The sequence below is a fragment of the Eucalyptus grandis genome, chromosome 10 (assembly GCF_016545825.1).
Source record: "Eucalyptus grandis isolate ANBG69807.140 chromosome 10, ASM1654582v1, whole genome shotgun sequence".
Classification (NCBI taxonomy): Eukaryota; Viridiplantae; Streptophyta; class Magnoliopsida; order Myrtales; family Myrtaceae; genus Eucalyptus; species Eucalyptus grandis.
In genome coordinates, this window is record NC_052621.1 from 36,943,074 (window position 1) to 36,967,480 (window position 24,407).

At 38.7% G+C, this 24,407-nt stretch overlaps 3 protein-coding genes across 3 annotated transcripts; all 3 read right to left on the reverse strand.

Moving 5' to 3' along the window:
• Positions 1–1,632: 1,632 nt before the first annotated feature.
• LOC104424184 (probable 2-oxoglutarate-dependent dioxygenase AOP1) lies at positions 1,633–3,246 on the reverse strand. Its single transcript, XM_010036553.3, has 3 exons — positions 2,860–3,246; positions 2,428–2,749; positions 1,633–2,063 (listed from the first exon to the last, which is right to left on the reverse strand). Exons 1-3 carry the CDS (start codon positions 3,237–3,239, stop codon positions 1,818–1,820), a joined length of 948 nt encoding a protein of 315 aa, XP_010034855.1. The 5' UTR covers positions 3,240–3,246; the 3' UTR covers positions 1,633–1,817.
• A 3,815-nt stretch (positions 3,247–7,061) lies between these two features.
• LOC104423140 (2-oxoglutarate-dependent dioxygenase AOP3) lies at positions 7,062–8,878 on the reverse strand. Its single transcript, XM_010035602.2, is given in 4 exon segments — positions 7,062–7,480; positions 8,039–8,363; positions 8,457–8,637; positions 8,640–8,878. Coding segments are annotated over 4 exon segments (954 nt in total). The 5' UTR covers positions 8,833–8,878; the 3' UTR covers positions 7,062–7,225.
• A 5,209-nt stretch (positions 8,879–14,087) lies between these two features.
• Positions 14,088–23,972, reverse strand: LOC104423141 (ABC transporter G family member 40). Its single transcript, XM_010035603.3, is given in 25 exon segments — positions 14,088–14,483; positions 14,591–14,845; positions 14,943–15,114; positions 15,189–15,416; positions 15,508–15,641; positions 15,728–15,811; positions 15,901–16,191; positions 16,340–16,672; positions 16,785–16,918; positions 17,013–17,129; positions 17,204–17,366; positions 17,461–17,564; positions 17,656–17,799; positions 17,802–17,815; positions 17,911–18,224; positions 18,309–18,590; positions 18,692–18,993; positions 19,068–19,158; positions 19,240–19,293; positions 19,500–19,576; positions 19,685–19,844; positions 19,928–20,012; positions 20,394–20,482; positions 23,036–23,156; positions 23,588–23,972. Coding segments are annotated over 25 exon segments (4,350 nt in total). The 5' UTR covers positions 23,929–23,972; the 3' UTR covers positions 14,088–14,222.
• Between the last annotated feature and the right edge of the window lie 435 nt (positions 23,973–24,407).

The window sequence follows — 24,407 nt, forward strand, 5'->3', positions numbered from 1 at the left end:
AAATCACCGGTGTCCTTATCAATTCTCATCCATTTCTCTAGTAATTTATTCTTTTTTGTGTTAGACTTAAATTGTAAGATTCATTAGCTTCTATTCCATGACAATTGGTACCAAAGATAAGGTCAAGGTTTCTAGAGTTGATTTGGAGTTGTTGCTTGTCTGATCACTCCTTCAAAATATTGTGTTTGCAATTATATCCTAAGCAAGAGTTGAGATTGAAAAGTTCAATGGGAGAAACAATCTTGATTGTGGAGCATTGAGATGCGTTCCCTAATAAAATGACAAATTGTAAAACAGTGATGAAAGAGGCCGATAAGATAGAGTTTATGGAGAAGGTGAAAGGCATAATCTTCAAGATCTATTGGATAAGGTGTTAGAGGAAGTAGCCAAGTATAAGGATGCTGCAGTATTGAGGCCAAAACTCAAGCCACTTTATTTGATGGAAGGTTTGAATAATCGCTTGTATAAATTAAAAAGGATGTTTCAAGTTGAAGTTGTTGAAGGAACATCTATCTAAGCCCATTCAGATGAGTTTAACAAATTCATGATACACTTGAAGAATATCAATGAGGCCTTGTCTTATGAGGAAAAAGGTGTCATATTTTTGGCGTCTCAAGCATATTCATCGAGCACTTTATTGGTTCATTGCTACAAGAATGCACTACAATTACCTTGGAAGAGAAAGTCCACCTCGTGGCAAAAGAGGTTACGAAACAACAACTTAGCAAAGGATATTGTGTAAAGTTTAGTAATTTGGAGTATGGACAAACACAAAGAGTCTAGAGGTAGAAGATGGAAGAGTCGTTCTAAATAGATAGCCAATGTTTGGAACCATCAATGCTATCACTATGATGAGGTAGGGCACTACATGAGAGATTGTTTGATGTGCAATGGTAAAGAAGTTGAGATGCCGTTTGCAAGCAATCGTAATATCGTTACTATAGCAAATAATAGCTTCGGTGCTACCGATGATGTTTTAGTAGGCACCATAAGTTCATTAGGTGATGATTAGGTGGTTGACTTTGGATGTTTTATCATATGGCTTCTCATAGGCACTGGTTTACTAAGTATTAGCATACAAAGGATAGTAAGATGTTTATGGGAAATGGTGCGGCTTGTGAAGTAGTAGGGATTTGAATAGTTCTGATTAAGATACACGATGGATGATGAGTACGTTGACCGACGTAAGGCATGTGCCAGGACAGAGAAATAACCTCGTCTTGCTGAGTGCTCTTGAAGTGTTCGTATGTTGGATCTTCTTTGAAGATGGAGTTTTGAAGGTCTCTCGATGTGTGTTTACTCTGACGCAAGAGAGAATAGACTATGAGTTATATCTCATCGTGGAAACAGTGATAATTGTCTCATCTGCTATATTCTCTGAGGCCTCAGGTCAAAACACAACAAAATCGTGGCATACGAGGCTTGGACATATGAGTTCTATCAGGAGGGCAACCTACTGAGAAACTGGATTTCCGTGAGCATGCATTCAACTAAATCTAGTCCACGTCTTGTTTTGTTGTTTTTTTAAGTAAATTATTGGAGCGTGAAGCCTTCTCTGTATGTAACTTGCTACATGACCTCATTCAACTATGATATCTTTATGACACAATAAATATTCATTTAGCAGTCGGTCAAGATGCTTATGAGTTGATCATTATTCAATTACGATATGATGCCACACAATCGAGTACCCTATTTCTTCAGTACATTTTACGTAAATATACATTCGCAGGTCACAAAGACGGAAACATGTTTGCAGAAAACATAAGCTGTGAAGAACGTGGTGCGTTATCAATTATCTGATCCTGTGGTTCTTTTTAAACGCCGCAGTACGCCTGGGCAGTGCACACATCTTGGGGGACGCCGTCCTGGCAAAAGTAACGGAGCAACCCATAATGATCGAACGCTTTGAACTTCAATGGATTCTCGGGATCTGCTAATTCTTGCGGGATTTCTATTATTCCACTGTGGAAGGTGAACAAGCCCAGCGAGTACCTGGGCGATTTCTTCTCCTTCATCACCACTTGATGCAATGGAGAATGTATCCTTCCATTGCTCCACGCCTGTTCGGAAGCAGTTCAGTCATTTTCCATTACTCAAGTCAATAGGGAGACTCTCATACAAGATGTTGTCAATAATCAGCTAAATATGTTCGAAATTTTTGATGGATTGAGGTCCTTTTAGTAACAGGTGCGAGCAAGCTATGTTTGATCCACACAGAAAACAAGAAAATGAGGGAAAGGTACTACAAAGTTGAGCTTGACATGAATTCGATTTGACTAGAGTCAAGATTAGTTCCGGTCTACAGATCAAGATCAACTATATTTCATCCTTAAGTTGATTTTTTTTTTTTATGACACAATAATTAATCAGACATAGCTAGCAAATCTGAGGTTGGAATCACAGATCTGTCTATTGATCACCTACCAAGAATGCATCGCCTGCCATGACCAAGAATGATGATGGTGAAGGTTCAAAGGCAATCCAATCGCCATCCTTTGTCTTGACCTCCAAACCATCAATCTGATTCTGGTGAAGTATGGTCACAAAGCTCTTATCCGTGTGGACATCACAGCCACGATTTGTCTCATTCATCTCCGGAGCCCTATATTTCATGAACCGAAGGAGGTAAGTGCTCGACATGACATGCGAGTCATAGTACTTCTTTACCCCATATCTCTCGAACACCATCCTCTTCACCATCTGCTCAAGCTCCGATACCTTCTTTGAGAACGCGAGCGCGCCATCCCTAGGAACCAATAAAGAAAATGAATGTTTCCATGACAAAAACGAGCCAAAACATGCAATATTCAGATCAGGGAAACACGGAAATGATCTTTCAAGAATTGCTAGTCATACCGGAATCGCTCGTTACCGGCCGGCCATAAGAGGTTCGTGAAACTTTGGACGCCTTTGAGGGTTGTCGCGTCATCAATGCCCAAGCTCTCATACAAAGGAATGGAGGGGTGTTGCCCGACGTAGCCAAAGTAGGGTTTCTCGGAGGTGTTTCTCGACTTAATTTCGGTAGGTAAATCAAACAGTTCATCAAGCGCATGAAAAATTTCGTTGTGAGCTTGTGAAGTGAAATCAGAGCACGTTGCGATGAAGCAGCCATACTCTTCTAGGGCAAAAACGACTCGTTTGGAGGTGGAGATCCACAGATCCGTTCCGGGATCGAGATTTTCCCGGGAAAATTCTATAACAGAAAGTTCAGGCAATAATTTAGACTGAGAACCCATTGGAATTAATTGATTATAATTTTTAAAGGAATTTTTTTCCTCTGGGTTTTGTGTGGATTATTTTCTGAGGGACCACTGATTAAGGATGTAATGTTCGTGGTCCTAGGATTTATAAGGTCCCCACTTCCGGACGTGTGACCGGACAAAAACGAAAGTTTAGCGTACCATCATTTTTTAATAAACTATGGTACAGGGAATCATTGGATCGAAAATAATTGTCCTTATCTCTTCTGATTTATTTGGAGGGTTATGAACACGAATATTCCTAACCGTGAGACCTTCTCTAACTTTATTTTGGATCTCATCGTTCATGACAATGTTCGAAAAGTAAACGCCGGAGTTGCCCATAAGATTTTATTGACGAAAGTGTTTTTTTAATTCACCAAGACCTTTTTCCGCGTTATAAAGTAGTAAGGATATTGATTATAATGTTATCACCAATGTGCCACGTTATCATATGATAATTAAAGTCCGATCCTTAATGTGCTTCCAAAACGAACAACTTGCCATTATTAAGTGGACAGTGATTAAAAAGTACTTCTAATGAACGGTGCAGTGAATTTTGCGTTGAGACTATCTAGTTTTACCAAATGACCTACTAACAAACGTTGAACGAAAGTGTTAGGACATCCAAATTATGAGCAATTTATAACAATTTTAGATTTTTGGATATGGTCATTTCAACCTAATGAAATAAATCGACTTATGAAATATATATCTTTTTCAGTTTACATCAATCGGCTCAGTGGTATGTATCACCCTCCAAATATATATCTTTTTCAGCAAATGGGTGAGTCTCTATCATTCTAATGGATGACTATAATTAATCATTTTGGCAATTTATATCACTCGAAAATTCAAGTTTTACATCCCTTTCATCCTCCGGGACCAAACAATAAAAACAAAAAAAGGAGTTAGCGATATCTATTTGTATTGTTACTATGCAGAAAGGGCGAGGGTTTTTATATCCATTTAACAATTATAGCGTCCTTTTTATTAATATGGCCCATGTTGATGGTCCAACCTGGCTTTTCATTTTATGCTTGGATGAGTTATTGATTGATGAGTCTACATCGATGTATCCCTCACCCGGGGTCCCACGAGTCTATTCGAACCGTGAGTCTAAGACTTGTTCGTAATTTATCATTATAAAAAGCAACGATGACACGATCTAGAAGAAGAGAAATTGTCACAAAGATACAGTTTATATCATGATTAAGGTCATAATTAATTATCTTTCCGGCAAGTGGCGAGATAAATTCATGGCATGTGTAAAAAGCCACGAAATTTAGGTATAGCTCACATTTAATCAACTTTAGTCACAGTCAATTGCAGAATTCTATTATTCCTTGCCTAAAAATACAAACTTTTATTTGTGCCAGTCTGTGTTAAATGCCAAAAAAATTATTAGTGATACATTGGTTGTGACTTTTGTCAGCTAACTTGTTGGTAATTTTATCGATACCTATATGAATGTATATTTTTTTTTAAATGAATTAACAATTTTTATACAGACTTACCAACTTTTATCTCCATAACTTATGAACGCTTCGTGTTTATTGACTAGTTTACCAATCTAAATAGAGTGATTCACCAACTTCTATGATCAAAAAAGGGTGGCAAGCCAACCTAAATTAGAGTTATCCTCCTTCCTATTATACCGACTTACCAAATTAAAATGATTCACCAACTCATAATCTCATTGTACAATAGGTTGGCCTTGTACCAACTTAAATAACAGTAATTTTCCCTATGAGATTAATTACACGCTAGTTTTAGGTTACTACTCTCATTTGAGCTATTAATCAATTTTTTTTTTTTCTAAATTTACCAACCTTGACTTTTGATTTTTCAAATTATATGCCTTGGCTAACAACCCTTTACATTTACAAACTCTTTTCAGAGTTTACCAACCTAAATTAATATGACTTAACAATTCTTCTCCCATTAAGTCATTACCTAAATAATTTGTAAACTATAAAAATGATTTGGAATTTAAAAGTATAGATAAATTACTAACAAGTTAGTGGGAAATCAAGTGATGAATCAATTTTTTTTTACGAGAAGCTTTTTTTAATATTTACTAAGCTTTTACAAAATCTACCAACGCCAAAAAAAAAAAAAAAAAAATCATTTTTTTGCCCTTTTGAACGGTTAGAGTCCTCCTAGTTAAATGTCCCCAGTTTACTTCGTGGTCCGCACACAAAAGTCATTTTATGTCTTTTTCACGTGAAGTCTAGTTGAACTTGAACATACATTGGATCTAGGGGCACTTTGAGATTGATTATGGGGGTGATGTTGACACATTGTCTGGGGCAAATTTCTGGAGTTCCTTGAAGAAATAAATGAATGTAGAGACACTTTGAGACTTCCGTTTCTCTTACATCAAGTTAAGCAATGCAAGTAATTATTTTTAAAAAAATATCTTACAAATCATTTATTTTCTAAGAAATCTAAGAAAATCTAATAATTGGCAAGATTTGAGAAAGTTGACTTTACATTTTTGAGATAATTTGAAGTCAATGTAGACAATAAGGTTCGAAAGTATCGATAATACGATATATGATAAAACTAGGAAGAAATGCACTCTAGGTGCCAAAACTTGACACTCATAAACACATAAGTGTCAAAACTTTCAAAATGTACACTTGCCACTTTTTTTGAAAGTTGAACTTAAGTAACAACTCCGGTAAAACTTGCTAAAATCCAACGTGGCGTTATTTTATTAATAAAACCATCTACGAGGCTTGTCAAAATGTGCATTCAGCAATCATTGTCTCAAAATGATGTCTTTTACCCCATATTTGATTTATATATATATATATAAATTGAATTAAATCAAAAATTAAATCAAAAAGAAAAAAATTTAAAAAAAGGGCGAATCAATGAGGGGCCTACATGACCCTTACTGCTATCATCCCATCATCGCCAATAAGGGCCAACAAGTCCACTAGGGTTGCCAAGCCTCGACCAATGGCTAGCGACCCTAGTTGACCATAGACAAGGGCTTGCACACCCTCGCCTAGATCTGGGGTGAGGGGTCACAGCCCTCCCCTAGATCGGGCGAAGGCCCGTGATATGCTAAATTATTTAAAAATTTTGTCAAAAAGTCACATCAGCAGTTTAGTTAGAAATTTTTGCCATTGATAATTAAGTATTCATCTCTTCTCCGATTTTAGTATTGAATTGTACCTTTTTTAAGTTTTGGCACTCATGTGTTTCCTTGTGTTGAGTTTTGACACATGAGGTGTATTTCTGTCGAATAATATTTAAGACAATCCAAATCATTTCTACGGTTTCTCATCATATGAAAATGAGTGTGCTAACAACCCCTGGATTTTAGTGGTCTCCCATTTTTTTAAGCTCCATTCATTGATTAGCATTTGACATTTAAACCTTCTTTTTTTTTTCATTAGACAATCATTTATGAACTCTTCATTAATTTTCTTAGCAACTTTAGGTAATATTATTCCTTCAATATTGCTTCAAGGAGTACGCCAAGGTCATTGAATTCCAAGTAAAAGAACAAGAGAGACATTCTTGATACTTGACTTAAAGTCCACGAACACGCTTATCACTTGAGATACTTTCTCCATTACATGTTAATTAGATTTAGAAAACTTTTATTTATTTTTCATTTGAAATTCAGGGTTTGTTAAAAAAAAATCCAAATAACATTAGTGGATTTAATACAAGGATTGATAACAGAATTTTCATCCATATCATGTACGAAACTGAGGCTCCGTTTGTTCCATACTAATTCCTCTAAATGCAAGCTTATGAGATGAAGGTAACAACCCAAATATAGTCATTGCAAGAGAGTATTTCAAAGGGTCTAAGATTTATTCACCAAGGTGGAGTTCCATGTCACATAAGAAAGAAAACCAAAAGTAGTCATCCCTTGACTACTGGAAAGACATCACTCACGACTCACAAGCTACGCCAAGACCAGAGTATGTAACTGGGAATTTAGCAGCACTTCATGATCAATCATGTCCCTGAACGCCGCAATAGGCTTTGATTGGACACTTGGATTTATACCCTTCGTCGGTACGATAGAATCGGAGTAGACCAAGATGTTCGAAGGGCTTGTACTTTAACGGGTGATCGTCATCAACGAGCTCTTCGGGAACTTGGAGCGTTCCATTATTGAACGCAAACAGCGCGAGCGAGTATCTGTCTTCCTTGCCGTTGATGGTCACCTTGTGGTTTGGAGACTGTATCCTATCATTGCTCCATGCCTGTTCAAACGCCGGTTCAGTTGTTAGAACTTGAAATTTCCGGCTTATATAGATGTAACTGAGTCAAAGTCTTGAACTCGACATTTTATGTTCGGCCCAAGCACCGATCCTGGTTTTATTTCTGGTTATGTCAAGCTTAGCTCAAGATACGTAATTCCATGCACTCGACATTTGGATCGAGTCCGGGCAATTGACAGAGGAAGATTACCTTCAGAACTATATGTACTTGTGTATTCCCATAATACATTAGTCATTTATATAAATAAAAATCCAAGTATTTAGTGACCATTTTCACCAGTTCCTCTAATCTGAACTTGACTTACTGTTTTTCTAGGAAACAAATGCACTTATTCCGTTCTTGTATGATCCATAAATTCCAATGAGAGTCTGTCCTATTTTAAACCCTAAATGTAAGACTAGCAATATCATAATCATTGTAGCTGTTTAATGATACTTGTGGATCCAGTAAGCAATACGGTTTTCTTGAGATATGTCTAGCTCCGCGCTTATATTTTCTCATTCCTTTGTCTCAATAAGGAAATTTAGATTTATACTCACCATTAATGCATCTCCAGCAATGACCACGAATTTCGAAGGCGACATCTCGACAGTGATCCATTCTCCGTCCCTGGTTTCGACCTCCAAGCCATGAACTTCGCTGTCTTGATGAAGAATGGTGGTAAAGCTCTTGTCCGTGTGATTGATGAATCCGAGATTAGGCTCATTCTCCAGCGGTGCCCTATTCTTTAAGAGCCGAAGGAGGTACGTCGTTGATTCGATGTAAGAATCATAATGCTTCTCGGAATTGTAGCTCTCGAATATCATTCTCGTGACAATCTGGTCCAACTCCGCCGCAAGCTTCGCAAACGAGTTCATGATGTCGCTGACCAGACCAAGAGCAAATGGTCACAAACTCAAACAGAACGCTCAAGATACAAAGAAAGGAAACGAATGGCTGAATTTAAGAAGGGAGAACCGAAAGCGATTGTTGCCGTCAGGCCACATAAGGTCGGTGAATTTCTGAGTCGCTTCTAAAGATGTCGCGTCGTCGATGCCCAAGCTCTCGTGTAGAGGGAGCTTGGCAATCTGGCCGACGTAGCCGTTCAAGGGTTTCTGGTACCGGTTCTTCATTTTGGTCTCCGTGGGAAGGGCGAAGAGTCGTGCAAAACGCGAAACGTGGCATCATGAACTTGTGACGGGATTACCTCGTCGTAGTTCACTACGAAGAAGCCGAATTCTTCAAGCGCTTGGATCACCTCCTTGCATGTAGCGACCCAAGAAGTTGTCCCTGGTTTCAGATTTTCACTAGAGAAATTGAGAATCGGAAGCTTTGGTGACCCTTCACTACCCATTTCGAGCGTTGGCTTTTTCGATTGATTTGAATAAAATCTGAGAGATTTCGAGGGGTATTTATAGGCACGGTGGAGAATTAACAAGTCTTTATGTCTAGTTCTACTCAATGTTATTCTTCCTATGACTAAAGAAGAGATGACATGCATGAGGGTAAGAAACTATGACATATAATAAGGTGGAAAATTTTCATTTGTGAGGTGATTTATTTATGTGGTCGGCGGGACTTCTCTTGAATATTATAGATGCGTGGTGGATATTGATCTGGGTGTTTCCTTTGACCTACAAAGACATCGAGTTATATTTCTGTAGGATTACATCTGAAATTGAGTGTTTTTTCCCATATTTTGCTGCAGGGAGTGTAGTGTAAATTATTTTGATTAGGCGCTCCTCATCGTTTTTATTGGCTATAGATTGATGGATTGTGCTGTGGACATTATGACTCCCGTCTTACCTAATCGATTGTGAGATAATTGAGGTATTTCATACGTTTTGGATTTATTCACCTATGGGTATGTCGTTACCAAATAATGAGGTGCAACAGTGAGGTGTCAGATAAAAATGTCCCTCATCAAAATCATTAATGGGGTTATAATATGATATATATATATATATATATAATATATATATATAGTTATTTATAATTTACCGAAATGGAATGTTATTACTCTCAATCATCATTTTTTTATAATAATAAAGGATTTGAAAGATGTTGATAAAACCTTTTCTAAAGTAAATTCCAGCTTTCAATATATAAGATCTTCAATATAGATTCATCGTAGAATTAGAAACCTTTAGATATAGGAGAAGCAATTCAAACATCTTCTCTAGATCGCAGATTGTGGTGGTTTTGGTAGAATTTACAAATTTTTCTTGGAGACAACATTTGTATAACCATTGTTATTGCTTAAAAATTACAACTTACGTTCTACGGCGCACAGTAAGTATAACTATCGCTCTTGAATTTACACTCTACACAGCTCTAAAAAGCACTACGATACTATCACCGTTTCAGCCAAATTGCACCATCAATATAAATGTGTGGGAGAGAGATAAATGTGTAATAAGGAAAATTAATTTAAGAAAGAAATTTGAATGATTGTAATTAGATGGGAGAGATTTAAAATTCAATTTTGAAATATAATATATTTGTGGGATATCTAACACTTAACTTGATTATTTAAATTATAATTTCGTGCATTTTGTCGTACCTCATTCCATAATTCATTATAATATCCGAGTGCCTTCAATCCTTTATATTTGAGGGGTTGAAATGATTGAGATATATAGCTATTATCATAGATATAAGCACAAGTGACGTAAGCATATCTCTGGCAAACTCAGCCATTAATCGACTTTAAGCTTAAAAATTAGGGGAAAACAAAACTCACCTATGCTACTTCAATTCCTCAAACTATGCAACTACTCTTGGCTAAGGTAAAATGCATCGGTCAAAAGCCTGGACTTATCTAATTCACAAGACTAGACAAGTATTTCATGGATGTCAAGGTAGCCGATTTTCTACACTCATGATCTTGGAGTATTAAAAAACATATAATCACAAGACTATAATATATGCTAATAGGTAGAGAAAAGCGCAAATCAATTGAGTCAACTTAACTCTTGTCTTATCTCATAAATCTATTGAAAACTTTTTTTTTAAATTAATCTTTCTCATATTTCTCTAGAAGTTCATTTTGTTTAACTGTAGTTGAACTATAATCATATTGTATGGTAACTGTTTTGCGAAGTATTGTAACTCTTTTATCTGAAAATGCATGTTTTACTGTTGCAGCATCTCAGAAGTGGATTATAGCGCATCCTCAAAACTATTGTAGCTTTGAAGGTACTACAACCATGACGTATTGTGAAATCGAAAGCACCCAATTTTCATAGTTAAAACTGCTGCAGAGTTCCTTTAATATTTTTTTTTCATTGTTTGAACGCATTGTCATCTTGCTAGAGAGAATAATCACGCGTGAGAAGTAGTAAACTAGTCTTCGAATATCTTTCTCCGTCTAGTTGGGGTGTCAGCGTCGATAGATATGGATTTGTACTTGATATATAAACTAGTGGTCCTAAGATAACTCGTCATCCTTGTTATTTTGTATCGAAGTCAATCATCACAAGCGGGATCAAGAGTAATTTGGTCCCGCGTTCCCTGATTCGCGACAGAAACTTACACCATCAGAATTGTATCTACGTGACTTATTCAATTGATTCGAGCAAATTATTTAGTTGTAGGGACGATATATGATGGAAACCCATATAGTTTTGCGAGATAAGGATGACGACTATTGATATGTTAAGGATTGAAACAAAGATGTGCTAGGGATCAAAATGTGATGGTATATGCGAATCATGTCAAGCGAATTAAAATGGCACACTTGAATTTAGCACGTCACAACCCAATAACACAATAATATCTATCTAAATTATTTGAATTAGAAAACAATCTAATTATCAGCTTTTGAATCCAAATAACTGTCCTTTTTGTCATTTTTCATATTCTAAAAATACAACATGACATTACTCGCATCGATCTCTCATAAATTTCTTTCATCACGACTTGCGTCCCCTTAAAATGATCGCATTGGGAAGTAAATCGCACCGGTGGAGACTAGAGCCGCCATAGCGATCAGGTTGCACGATGTACATGAGACAAGTCTCCTAAGGGTGTAATCGAAGGAATGCATTTCCAATCGGTGAAGTATACAAATCGATGAGAGGAGGGGTTCGACATATGTTCATGCCCTGCTGTAAATTAAAGAAACCCTATATGATTCAACTAATTCTTGATATACGATTGACTAGATCTAGCTACATAATTTGAGACAATGATCTCGTGGGTCTCAGTTGCCGCTAAGACAGCTATAATGTAATGTCCGTTCAATGTCATTTCATCATCAATGACGAAGATCAGATGTGACTACAATATTAGTTGTCTAGGACCACTCTGTCCTAGCACAACAAGTTGCAAGAGCCAAAAACATTTCTCATATAATAAAAAAAATTAAGGGCAAACTTAGTATTTTATTCTCCTATTTGGACTTTCCACCAAACAAATCCGTGTGCTGTATGTGTATGTTCACAATTTTTCTTGAAAATGCGAACTATATATTCAGATTTGGACTCTTTCCAATCATGCTTTCCCTAGCAAATTATACTCTAAATACAAACAAAATGATCGATACGTTGGTGTATCTTACAGGACCGCCAAAGAAACTTCTAATTGGATTTCATGAGATCTTGCCATCCATTAGAGTGTGCCAATTTACAATAATGATTTTTAATCGTATATTATGCAATAAAATTTAAGGTTGTAGCTTTTTAGGTCTTGCCTTCCATATTATTTAGAATGTAGAACGAAGTCCGATTTAAAGATGACCCTTTTTATGTACATTTAACCTCCGCCTTATTTTTCAAACATTTGATTGGAATTCATGAGATCATACCTTCCAAAAAAAGCATATTTTAAAGACCACGAATAGAATATTTTACACCAAATTAACTTCAGATTTGTTTCTCGTATGTACATACTACTATCGAGTTCCTCTTATGTAAAATTCTAATGTCTCTCAACAAAAAATTGTGGATTTTTTTGGCCATAAATTTTAAGAAGTGTTCGTGTAAACATCAATGAATTGTTGGTAAAAGGGCTTAACATCGGTTGGGGAAAGAAAGGAAATAATTGGTGAAATCATATCATCAAGAATAAGAGGGATGCGTGTGGCCCAAAAAAGAAGAGGGGCATGTTTTAATCAAAAAATTAACAAAATTGCATTTCACGTGTTGTGAGTAGATATGATCAACATGCCAATTCAAACATGTCAGGTCGTGCACAAAGATAATAGGAAAAAATTGTCCAAAGAAATCCTAAATACATTATATGATGATCAATTCAATCATAAACTTTTTAAGAATTTGTTTCTAATTTTTGACAATTTGTCAATTCTTTTTATCAATTTTAGCCAGAAATTAACTATGTGGACACTAGCTACCTACGTGGTGGAGCCGGTGGTGGAGCCGATATTTATGTGAATAATTTTTATTAACTTTTAAAATGTTTTATTAATTTTTATATTTCTTATTTTTTTTCTTTTTTCTTACTGTTTTCTTCTCTAAAGGTTTGGCGGGAGTTGTCGAGGCCTCGACGATGGCAATGACCCCGATTAACTGCAATAGCCTTTGCCTTTGTGCACAATGAGGGCCGCGACAACCTTGATCAGCTTGCTCATTCTCGAGGGTTGCAATGGTTATCACCTTGCTAAATTTGTGCTAGGTGAGGGCTATCATGATCCACATCGACCAGGGCCGCGACATCCTTGCTGAGCTAGATTTGTGTGTGGCAAGGACCACAATAGCCCTGGCCTTGCACGAAGGCAAAGCTCGTTGTAGTCCTCGCCTAATGACTGACAAGTCACTAGTCATCATCCAAGCCCCCATTGACCCCTATCAGCCCTTCAGGAAAGAAGAATAGTAAAATATATATATACATAAAAAATAAAAAATAATTACACAATTTTTATAAAGTTGCAAAAATTATCCAAGTCAGCCAGTCAAGGTATTTAGGACAACCATCGTCCACTTTATCGATTTTCAGCCAAAATTGATCAGAATGATTAAACTAACAAATCGTGAAAATTTTTAAGACTAAATTAGCCAAATTTATAAGTTTAAGGCCGAATTGGTCGTCTTACAATTAGTTTAAAATTTTTTGGACAATTATCCGAGATAAAAGTCATTGTTATGCCCACCACAATATAAATATACTAATATTATTGGGCCTCGGTGAAGGCCCAAGTATAATATTGCCCAAACCATCTCCAAATCATATATACAGAAAAAAAAAACACACACACACACACACACACAAAACACAAAACTGCACACGAGGATTTACTGATTATAAGATTCAAGAACAAATTGCTCCTGTCATTTCGATTTGTGTCTAATTAGATTTCTCTTTTCGGGGTCAGATGTCTAATGCACTAACTCTTTTGACATTTTGGCATTCATTGAGATCTGTTGTTTGAAAGGGAAATGATCATGATATGCATTCCTCTTTGTGATTACGGAATCTAGTCCTATCTAGTCTCTGGTCTTAGGACTATTCGTTTGTCGCAGCAAACAACTCACTGTTTTATCCTTCTTCGCGAAAAGTTTCAATATGATCGAAAAGATGGAGACAGTTGCTAGTGAAAATAAAAAAGAGTTCATCTGCTTGCTATTGCAATTAGATGCTAATTTACATGTACATTATTTGACTGGAAAAATAGCATAGATCAAGAGGAAAATAAAGAAAAATAAAATGATGCCCAGCGTATGCTTGAGCATTGCTCCTTTTCTTACAGAAACATGCTAGTTATGTGGATCGATGCAATGCTAAAGTCTACCGCTTCTGAAAATTGAGCAACTTGACTGAAATGGCGAAAATGAACGCGAAGAGCACTGTGAATCCTAACATCATAGCGGCGACCGTGCCCAGAAAATTATGTCGGAAACCGAAGTAATCTCTCATGAATTCTTCCACCGTGGTCCCAGTGTCCTCGAGCGTGTTCTTCAAATCACCAAACTGAGAGACCAATAATCCATATAAACTCCAAGCAAATGGGCACGCCCAATAGTACCATCTCCACCAGATAGGCATCCTCTGTTAAGTAGGAAGTCACGAGGATGTCCATAAATCAGGCCTTACGCTTGTGTTGAAAAACAAAATCAGCAGAATTATTAAAATCGATGGGTTGCTATAGAACTTACAGTCCTTGGCACAATGAACCCTGAAAAGAGGTTCCAAATGGTGTAGAATGCAGTAGCGATGAGGGTAGCGATGTGCTGGTTTGGGCTTATGCCCACGGTCATCATGCCAAAGTAGGTGAAATATAACAATGTGAAGTATGAGAAGAACAGATACCAGAAAAATTTTTCGACGGTCCATTCAAATCCAATCATTCCGTAAACTATTAAACCATATGATGTAGCTTGCATTAGAACATAAGGGACTTCAATTAGAACCTACAAAATAAATCACATAAGCAACTTTCCAATATTGATTCATGCATAACGCTATTTTGGAATAAGCGGTACTCAGAATATTTGGAAGCAATTTTACTTGTGCTAATGCGTATGGAAGGGCTGAGTACAACCCTGCAGCTCGCTCTCTATAGAAAACCGTTCTTTCCACTGCTACAACAGGTTGCACGGAGGACGCATTTTGGATCCCAAGGAAGAGAACGGCCGAATACATGGATCCCATCGCAATGAACAAGTCTTGGCTCCGAGTCCTAGGAACCTAACATTCAGAAACACAACTTCGAGAATAAATGAGACACAAATTGACATTCTAGGTAGAACTTACGTTTTGGAGCCGCGGTCCCAGAACATAGTCCCAACCATTAAGGCGACGTAAATGGTGAAGAGGAACCGAACGGCTGTGTAAGGCGGATTCCGCCAATAAGACCAATGTTGCTTCCATAAGCAAGCCATTAACTGAGTGAAAATTGACTGAGAATACTTAGTCGGGAAGTAAAGATCCTTAGAATTTGGAGGAGGTATGCTCAACTCTTTAATCAAAGCCTTGTTTCTCCTGAAAATCACGAAAATGTGTTTTCCCATTGACATTTTACGGGTCAATAGCAAGACTAAAAGTGGGACCTCAGGATGTGCAGTAAACCCACCTGTACAAATCTGAGTTTTTGTACAAATCAGAAAAATCGACGCCCAAAGTGAGTTCTTGTGCTGGGCTTGTAACTTCGAGCATCCAAGTTGCTGGATTATAGCCATCTTTGATTCTGCTTACTCCTTGGATTCCCTTCATTTTGAAGATACATACCTTGGTAATTCAAGTAAAATGAAAGTACAATCCAAGCCAGGTTATATTTATGAAACTATATGTACCTCTAAATACTCTATTAGATGAGAAGACTGGCGACCCAGAGGACCAACATATATCTCTTGTCCCCCTCGTTTCATTAAGAAAAGCTGCAGAACAAGTAAATATGCGACAGCTTCCGATTTTGAATGCGCTGCAAAAAGATTTTTCATATGTTGAATTTTTTGACATAATTCACCTCATCGAAAGCTTCAAACATATCAATGCTCGGCTGGTGAATTGTACATACGACCGTTCTCCCCGTGTCCACCGTATTCCTAACTGTTCTCATGACAATAGCAGCAGCTCTTGCATCAAGCCCTGAAGTTGGTTCGTCCATGAAAATGATTGATGGGTTTGTGACTAGTTCGACTGCTATGGTTAGCCTTTTGCGTTGCTCAGTGGAGAGACCATCCACACCAGGCAAACCAACCAAGGCCTGTCTCAGCGGATTTAGCTCCACAAGCTCCATGACTTCCTCAATAAACATCTGCGACATTTTTTTTTCATTAGAAATGATCTATATTAGATTGATCCTGAATGAAGACTTCATAACCACCTAACAACAAGCACTTCCACGATTAGCTGTGAGCTAAGAAGGCAATCCTCCAATAACAGATTATGTGGTTTACGCAAACCTTTCTGGTTCGGTTGTCCACACCAGGAGGTAAACGCAGCCATGCAGAGTAAAGAACCGACTCATAGACAGTAACATGAGGTGAATGGATGTCATTCTGTTCACAGTATCCGGAAATCCGAGCAAATGTATCTTGGTTCTTTGGATACCCAGAAATTGTTATGTCCCCTTCGATGTATCCTCCAGTTTTTCTCCCAGCCAATACATCCATCAGAGTAGTTTTGCCAGCATCGATAACGCCCATCAAAGCTGTGAGAACACCTGGCCTAAAAGCACCACTTACACCTTTCAGGAGAACCAATTTATCCTCGAGAACACCTTTATTCTTCATTTCCTGCCAGTAGAACACTTAGTTATATTTCTGATGAACATTTGAGGTTTCACACTCATGGTATCATGATATATCAAAGAGTACTATCTTCAGATTTTCAAAGTTTAATAGTCACCTGTGGCATGTCAACTGAATAAGTTAATTCATCAAAACTAATTGAGTATTGCTCAAATGGGAGCACCATTCCTCTTTTCCTATTGACAGTGATGGTCGTCTCAAACTCTGCAAGTGCGGACCTGGATGACTTGCCTACAAGACCCAAAAGAAAAGATAGGCAACGGTCTTAACTGCTGCTAAATGATAGTCAATGAAAAGAAACTAACTATCAAGATTTCGTCTATACCTGATCTATTTTTGTGACTAGAGCCTTGAGATTGCAACTGAATTGATCCTCCTATTCTGTTAACATCATCACTGCCCTTAGAATCATCTGATTTTACTGTCTGGGATGTGCCAAAGGCTGCATCATAACTTGAAGCTTTAGTAGGCAAACTCTTGTTTATAGAAACCTCAACAAGAACAAAAATCACTTACGATTGAGGAGAGCAAGAGCCACTGAAAACCCAAAGTTGAAGAGGATGATGAACCCAAACAATGCCCCAACTCCTATCCAATACTGGTATGCTTCAGTAAAGAACCCACGGGACTTCAAAACTTGAATTCCCAGTGGTTCGTTTGAACTTGAATTTAGGGGAATCTATTATTAAGTAATAACATGGGGAATCGCTTAGTCAGAGATTCACATCTATGAAAGGTTAATATGTTGGCATTAAGCAATTACAAGACTTTACTTTATCCCAACTCGACCCTAGAAGCTCGTTAATGACCATTGCGCTCTGCCCATACATTAAAGGAGATGTCCAGTAGCCCCAAATCCACCATTTCTTCACTTCCTCTACAAATCAAATAAAACAGATTTAACGCTGCTTATGAAAAAAAGCTAAGAACAAAATAAAGAAAAAAGGTCATCTCTATATCTTTGATACTTCGGGAAAGAACGAATCCGCCCGATGCTACGAAAATGGACGTAGCAAATGTTGCCAATGTGTTGGCAACGACCATGTTTCTCCCAAGTGCCGCAATCAATCGAAACAATCCAGAGGCCATCTGGCCAACAAGCACAAGCAAAAATACTGCTTGAACAACCTATAACACAACATAGACAGAAGAATGTATCAACCACGACAATGAGATTTGAATTTCCATCTTACAACCAAAGAATAACCACAGTTCATTCTTACCTTCCAACATTTGGATCGTATCCAATGACATAGTAGCTGATGAACACCCAAGCTGCAACCTCCACAAAAGTGATAGGGATCTTTAGAATCCAAGTTGGAAGAGCATATGCCCATGCCGGATAGAAGAGGAGGTCTCTTTGCTTGTAGAAAATTGGGAGCTTGGCTACGGTCATTGAAAGCTCCGCCATTCCATTGAACACTACTGAATTTATGGTGACGAACGAGGCACCAATGTAATCTCCTCCATGAGTGGTATCCCGATGCATCTTAGTCCGAAAGAAAAAGGTCATCGTAATAATCGCGCTAATTGTGAGCTGATAAATCAAGTCATATCAGTTTAAGCACAACAAACAATCATGGTTGTAGCTGAATTAAAAGAGAATGAAGTCGGTACTTACCTGAACAATTTTGAAGATGTAGACAAAGGAATTCCTTTTCATAAGTAAATACTCTCTTGAAATGCAAGCTTTCAGTAAATCCTTCATTCCAACGCCAAATCTTTTGGTAGTCAAAGCGGCCGGGTGGTTCTTGCTCTTATCAAATGGAGTAGACAGTTCATCCCCAAGTTTTCTTCCCACGTGAAATGACTGGAATGCCTCCGCAAATTCCCGAACTGTGACGAAAGTGTAAGGCTCGTCTTTGCGTACCCAATACTGATGCTGATCCTTTCTTGATGTTACCTGTTGAAAAGTAGAAAAGTATGTTATTGTGGAGACTTGCTCTAAAGAATATCTTTTATCTCCTAAAGTTGCTCAAATAAAGTTATCATATTATTACATACTTCCTGCAAGAAATCGGCGACCCCCTTCCTCCCAGGGCATTTGAATCCCATGGATTCAAAGAAATCTAGAACGAGTTCACGTGGGCCCTGGTACACGACCTGACCATCAGAGAGGAGAATGATATCGTCAAACAAATCATAAGTCTCCGGAGCTGGCTGGAGGAGAGAGATAACCGTTGTTCCATCAAAAATGCGAATAAATTGTTTCAAAGAGTTGACAATCTGATATGTCGTCGAGCTATCAAGCCCAGTAGATATCTCATCCATGAACAATGCCTTGGCAGGCCCAACCAGCATCTCACCTGGAAATTACAAGTCAAGTCAGAGAATCAAACACTTTTAATTACTAAAAGCTTGATCTGCTTCCAGTTCTAACCTGTGGTCACACTCTTCCGTTGTCCTCCAGAAATACCTCTCAACGTTTCATCTCCAACCATTGTATCAGCACATATTTCCAACCCTAAAATCTATGGAGAAAACATGTGCATTAAAGTTCTGCTATTTTTCAAGTGCCTGCATGATTTTGTGGTTATTATTATCAAACTTACCTTAAGAATATAATCAGTGATAACATTAGCCTCCTGACCTTCTATTGCTGCTGCCTGTGGAAATTTGCATGACCCATTGCATAAGAAAAACCAGACACCCAGTTGATCTAGGAATTTCAATAACATAGTAATTGTTTGGTGGAGTCCAACTCAAAACCATTTTTTCCATATTAGTTTCTTCCTATGGATTACGTCATTCATTTCCTTCCTTGCTTTAGATGAAAAAAGGAAAAAAATCTAAGGTCGCCTTATTTATTTACCTTCATGAAGATATCAATATCAGGGTCTGGTTTTACATTTGCCACTTTCTCTCTTCTCAACAACTCTGACAACATATCTGCAGATGTCCCCAAAGAATTGACATTTCTTATTTGAAAAAACTTGTCTAAGTCAAACACAAATTTGACATTATAAAAATAATAAGAGTCAACTCAAAGTCACTAACCATATCGTGATCCAACACCCTGACATTTTGCGGAGAAGGCCAAAGTTTCTCTAACTGTCATTTCTCCTATGTGAATATCGTGTTGACTTATGTAAGCTGCAGTTCTTTGGGGCACAAACTCATTCAAGCCATGTCCATTGTAAGTTACCTTTCCTGTTGTCTGAGGAACATATGCTGGTCATATAAAATTTGATAATCCACAAAATAAGGGTTGAAATTAAATGAAAAGTGACTTTAATTAACCTTTAGTATAGGATCAAGCTTGCCTGCCAAAGCTAACAAGAGTGTCGTCTTCCCTGAACTAGGAGGACCCATAAGCAAAGTCATCCTGCAAAATGAGAAGAAAATTGGCCATCCAAATGAGAAGAAAATTGCCAGAAAAGAAATGTCAATCTAATTCTTCATCATTTCGATCAATGAAAAAAGATCAATCTAACTTCAGTTCAGTTTGATTTCTTTTGCATTAGAAAATATATTAGGTCCAAATCAAATTAAAGCAGTAATCCAATCGACATGTTGAAAACTCTTATCAACAAGAATATGACAATTTTTAATGGAGATTTTTGAATAATTACACAACATGTAATGCGCTGGAGAACACAGTATCAAGCTCGGAGATGGAACCAAATCAAGATTGCTGAAATAAAACTAAGTTGAGTTCAATTTGGAGGTCTAAAAACTGGTTTTTGATTTGGATTGATTTGCTCACCTGCCAGGTTTGACGATCCCACTGACATCTTGAAGGATAGTGAAGTGCTTCTTTCCATTAGGAAGTATGGGCAGAAAATTCAAGAGGCCCTTCAGGGGTAAAAAGAAGCAAATAGAAAAATAAAGGTTAAACAAAGAAACTATTCAGAACATTCAAGCAATTTATTGAATATCATTTTAATAAAAAAAAATCAATATAATCGAAATTCCAAGTTGTGGGATTTGATAGTATGGGACTTGGACTTGTTGGTTAATGTCTTATTGGGCTCTCCCACCTAAATAGCTTGCTTTTGGGTTGTGGTTCTTCTAAAGTCTATATCAATATATATAAGAGCCGCCCGTCTATCTCCCAATTGCAATCGACTGGTGCGGGTGGCAATGCCAGCGTTGCAGCGTTTGTCTAGGACTAACAAAAGGCTAGTACAAAGCCAACCCAATGTGTGCACGAGAGCGTGGAGCATGGTTGATCGCTATCATCTTAATTGCAACAAATGGGACTAAGGCTGCGTTCGTTTCACGGAAAATTGACCATCTCCGGAAAATATTTTCCCAGAAGTTATTTTCCGGGAAAATTGCTATATTTTCCGGTGTTCGGCTAATTCTTAAATTTTGAGTGGAAAACATTTTCCACCGTTCGTTAACTAATTTTTTTTTCTTTTTTTTTTCCTTTTCTTTGCCTTCTCCTTCCTCCTTCCTCCTCCTTCTTCCTCTTCCTTCCTCCTTCTTCCACCGCCGCTCCTCCTTCTTCCTCCTTCTTCCTCCGCCGCCGCTCCTCCTTCCTCCTCCTTCCTCCTTCCTCCACCGCCGCTCCTCCTTCTTCCTCCTCGTTCCTCGCTCTTCCTTCCTCCGCCGCCGCTCCTCCTTCTTCCTCCTCGTTCCTCGTTCCTCGTTCCTCCGCTGCCGCACGCCCGAAGATGGTGAGCCGACCAAGATCTCGGTCGCTAGATCCGGCCGACCAAGGTCCGGTCACCGATCCGTGGCGGCGGGGCTCGGGCGGGGCCCGAGCTCGCCGCCCGAGCCGCGCCGCCGGATCTAGCGGCGGAGCTCGGGCTGATCGGGAGCCCGAGCTCCGCCCCAGATCCGGCGAGGCTCGCCTCGCCCGAGCTCGGGCGAGGCCCGAGCCCCACCTCCCGGCTCGAGCTCGCCCGAGCCGGCGAGGCTCCGCCGCCCGATCCACTGAGGCTCGGCTCGCCGGCGGAGCCTCCACAGCTAGGCGAAGCCTCGCCCCGGCGGAGCTCGGCTGGCTCGCGACCGCGGCCGGTCGCCGGTCGCCGGTCGCCGGCGCTGGGGCCGGCCACCGTCCAAGCTAAAGGAAGAAAAAAAAAAGGAAAGAAAGAAAAAAAAAAAGAAGAAGAAGGGAAGTTGTGGAAAATGTTTTCCACTTTTCAGAAGTGGAAAACATTTTCCACAGCTTTGCATGTAAATTTTCCGGTCAACGGAAAATGTTTTCCGTTGACCGTGATTTTCCGCCCACTCCGAACACCGGAAAATCCGGAAAATATTTTCCCTGGAAGTTATTTTCCGCGAAAACGAACGGAGCCTAAGATTTCACATGGGATTTTGATTGGGAAAAGTGTCAAAAAAGTCTGAAATCTTTTGTATTTGTGTCAATTTAGTCATAAACATTTTTTTATATCAATTAAATCCTAAATCTTTTTACGTTGTGCCAATTTAATCATTTCCGGCCAATTTTGGCCGGGATTTTGTTGATTGAACGCCGGCTGGACGTGATCTAATCGGCGATGTAAACAACTTTTAATAATATTTTAATATTTTTGAATGTTTTCTTTATTTTTATTTTCTTTTTCTTTTTCTTTTTTTTTTTTTCTTTTTCTTCCTCCAGCCGGTCACCGGACCTTGGTGACCGACCGGAGGCGACACCGGCGAGGTCAAGGTCGATCTCGCCAAAGAACCTCGCCAGGTGGGCGTGAGGGCGGCCTCGTGTCGAGCGGCGAGGCCACCTTCGAGCTGGGCGGCGAGGCTCACCTCGCCAAATCTAGCAAGGTCGAGCCTCACCGGCCATGGGTGAGCCTTGCCACCTAGCGCGAGGCCGCCCTCGCTACCACTAGCAAGGTGGCCGGCAATGTCGACCCCGACCTCGCCCAGGGTCACCTTTGGCCGATCACCGAGGTCCTGACCCCGGGGAGGAAGAAGAGGAGAAGAAAAAAAGAAAAAATATTCAAAAATATTAAAATATTGTTAAAAGTTGTTCACATTAGCGTCGATTATGTCACGTCAGCCAACCGGCATCCAGTCAACAAAATCCGGCCAAAATTGATCGGAAAGAATTGAATTGGCACTACGTAAAAAGATTTAGGATTTAATTGGCACCAAAAATGTTTAGGACTAAATTGGCACAAATATAAAAAGTTTATGACTTTTTTGGCACTTTTCCGATTTTGATGTGTGGTTTAAAAGGTCTTAAACTGTGTTCCACCTCAATAGCTAGTTTTTCGGATATTGTTTTCTTGAGGTCCAAGAGCTAGGTATTGAGGTGAGAGAGCAAGGCCATATAAAGTACATATCGAAATCTATCCCATCGGTGTGAATCCAAGTGCTACACCTTGAATTAGGATCTTAACAAAAAATTGAAGTTGCCTTTCTGGCTTTTACATTTCACATACTTAGGAGGTGGCTGCTCACCTCTAGAATATCAATCCAGAAATTGATGAAGGTCGGCAAAGCTCTACTTCCTTCATGGGCTTCTCCCTCCACGTTTAAGTGCTCAAATCTAACTTCAATAGTAGGAATATCAATTCCAACTCTGCAAATAAACCCAGATTCACGATAATCACGGTTATTCAAACTTGAAAAGGAAAACTTAAAACATCTTGAGTGTTAGAAAATTTAAGTGTTAAATCACGCTCTAATCAAATATTTTAAAGTTTTAGAATAATTAGTTGCAGTCTTATTAAATTTCGTATCGAGAATTGTAGAGAAAACTTTCCTAGGAGAGAAAATAAAAAATAAAACATGCACGATTCATAAATCAACAATTCCCACCATTTTTAACGAAAAAAATTACACTAACAAGAGATGGCCTGATATGATAAGTATTTTCCCGGGAATTTTTTTTTTCTTTGGAGCCAAAGAGACTCCATTCCAAGAAACGTTGCCGATTTGGTAAAAAGGTTTCTCTTTTCTCAGAATCCCCACGGACAGAGGCTTCAAAGGCAGAGCAAACAGAGACTGTACCTGTCAATGCGGTTCCTGAGCTTCAGCAAGAACTTCTCGTTGTCCTCTTCAGCGTCCCTCACTAATCTCTCCATCAATCTCTTCCTCTCATGAAAGCCCAGGTTCTGGATGTCGATCTCATTGGCACCCCCGCCGCGCGAAGCCATCAGGATTCCTTTCCGGAGACGGTCGAAGGTCGGGAGTTTCTCCAGAGCAGCCCATTTGAGAGCTTCTTCATCATCCTCGTCGACGCCTGAAGACCTCGAGAACACGTCCATCGCCGTCGTCGCATGGTCCCTCGCCATGGTGGAGCTGATCACGCGCAGGCTGTTGCTCGCACTGCATATATCTCCTCCTTCCATGGATGATTGTGTCTGCTAAAGCGTTGCTCTTGCTCTGTTTCTAAAGCACAAGAAGTAGCAGAAGAAGAGGAGGAGGAGAGGGAAGGTGACAGCCTCTGGGGTTCTGTCTACCGTTGGTCCATGCCGATGTGTGCTTTTGTACTGACGCATAAAAAGTTCCTCTTGGGACTGAGGTCATAGGTAAGAGAGACACGAGCATTTTGAATTGTTGACTATATATATATAGGGAAAAAAAAGAAATTAAAAATTCATTCATCGTTTCAATATTTCACGCGTTTTTATTAAGTGTCAATATTTCAATTTATCTAATCAAATCCTTCAATTTTTTATTTGATTAGACAAATCAAAAAGACAAGAATTCAATTGGAAAAAAAATGTAAGAGTACAAAAACAAAAAGTAAAATTTTTCTTAAAAGATGAAATAAATTATTGGTATCCCCTTGGCTATAGAGTTATCTAAGATTGTGTTTGATCTTATA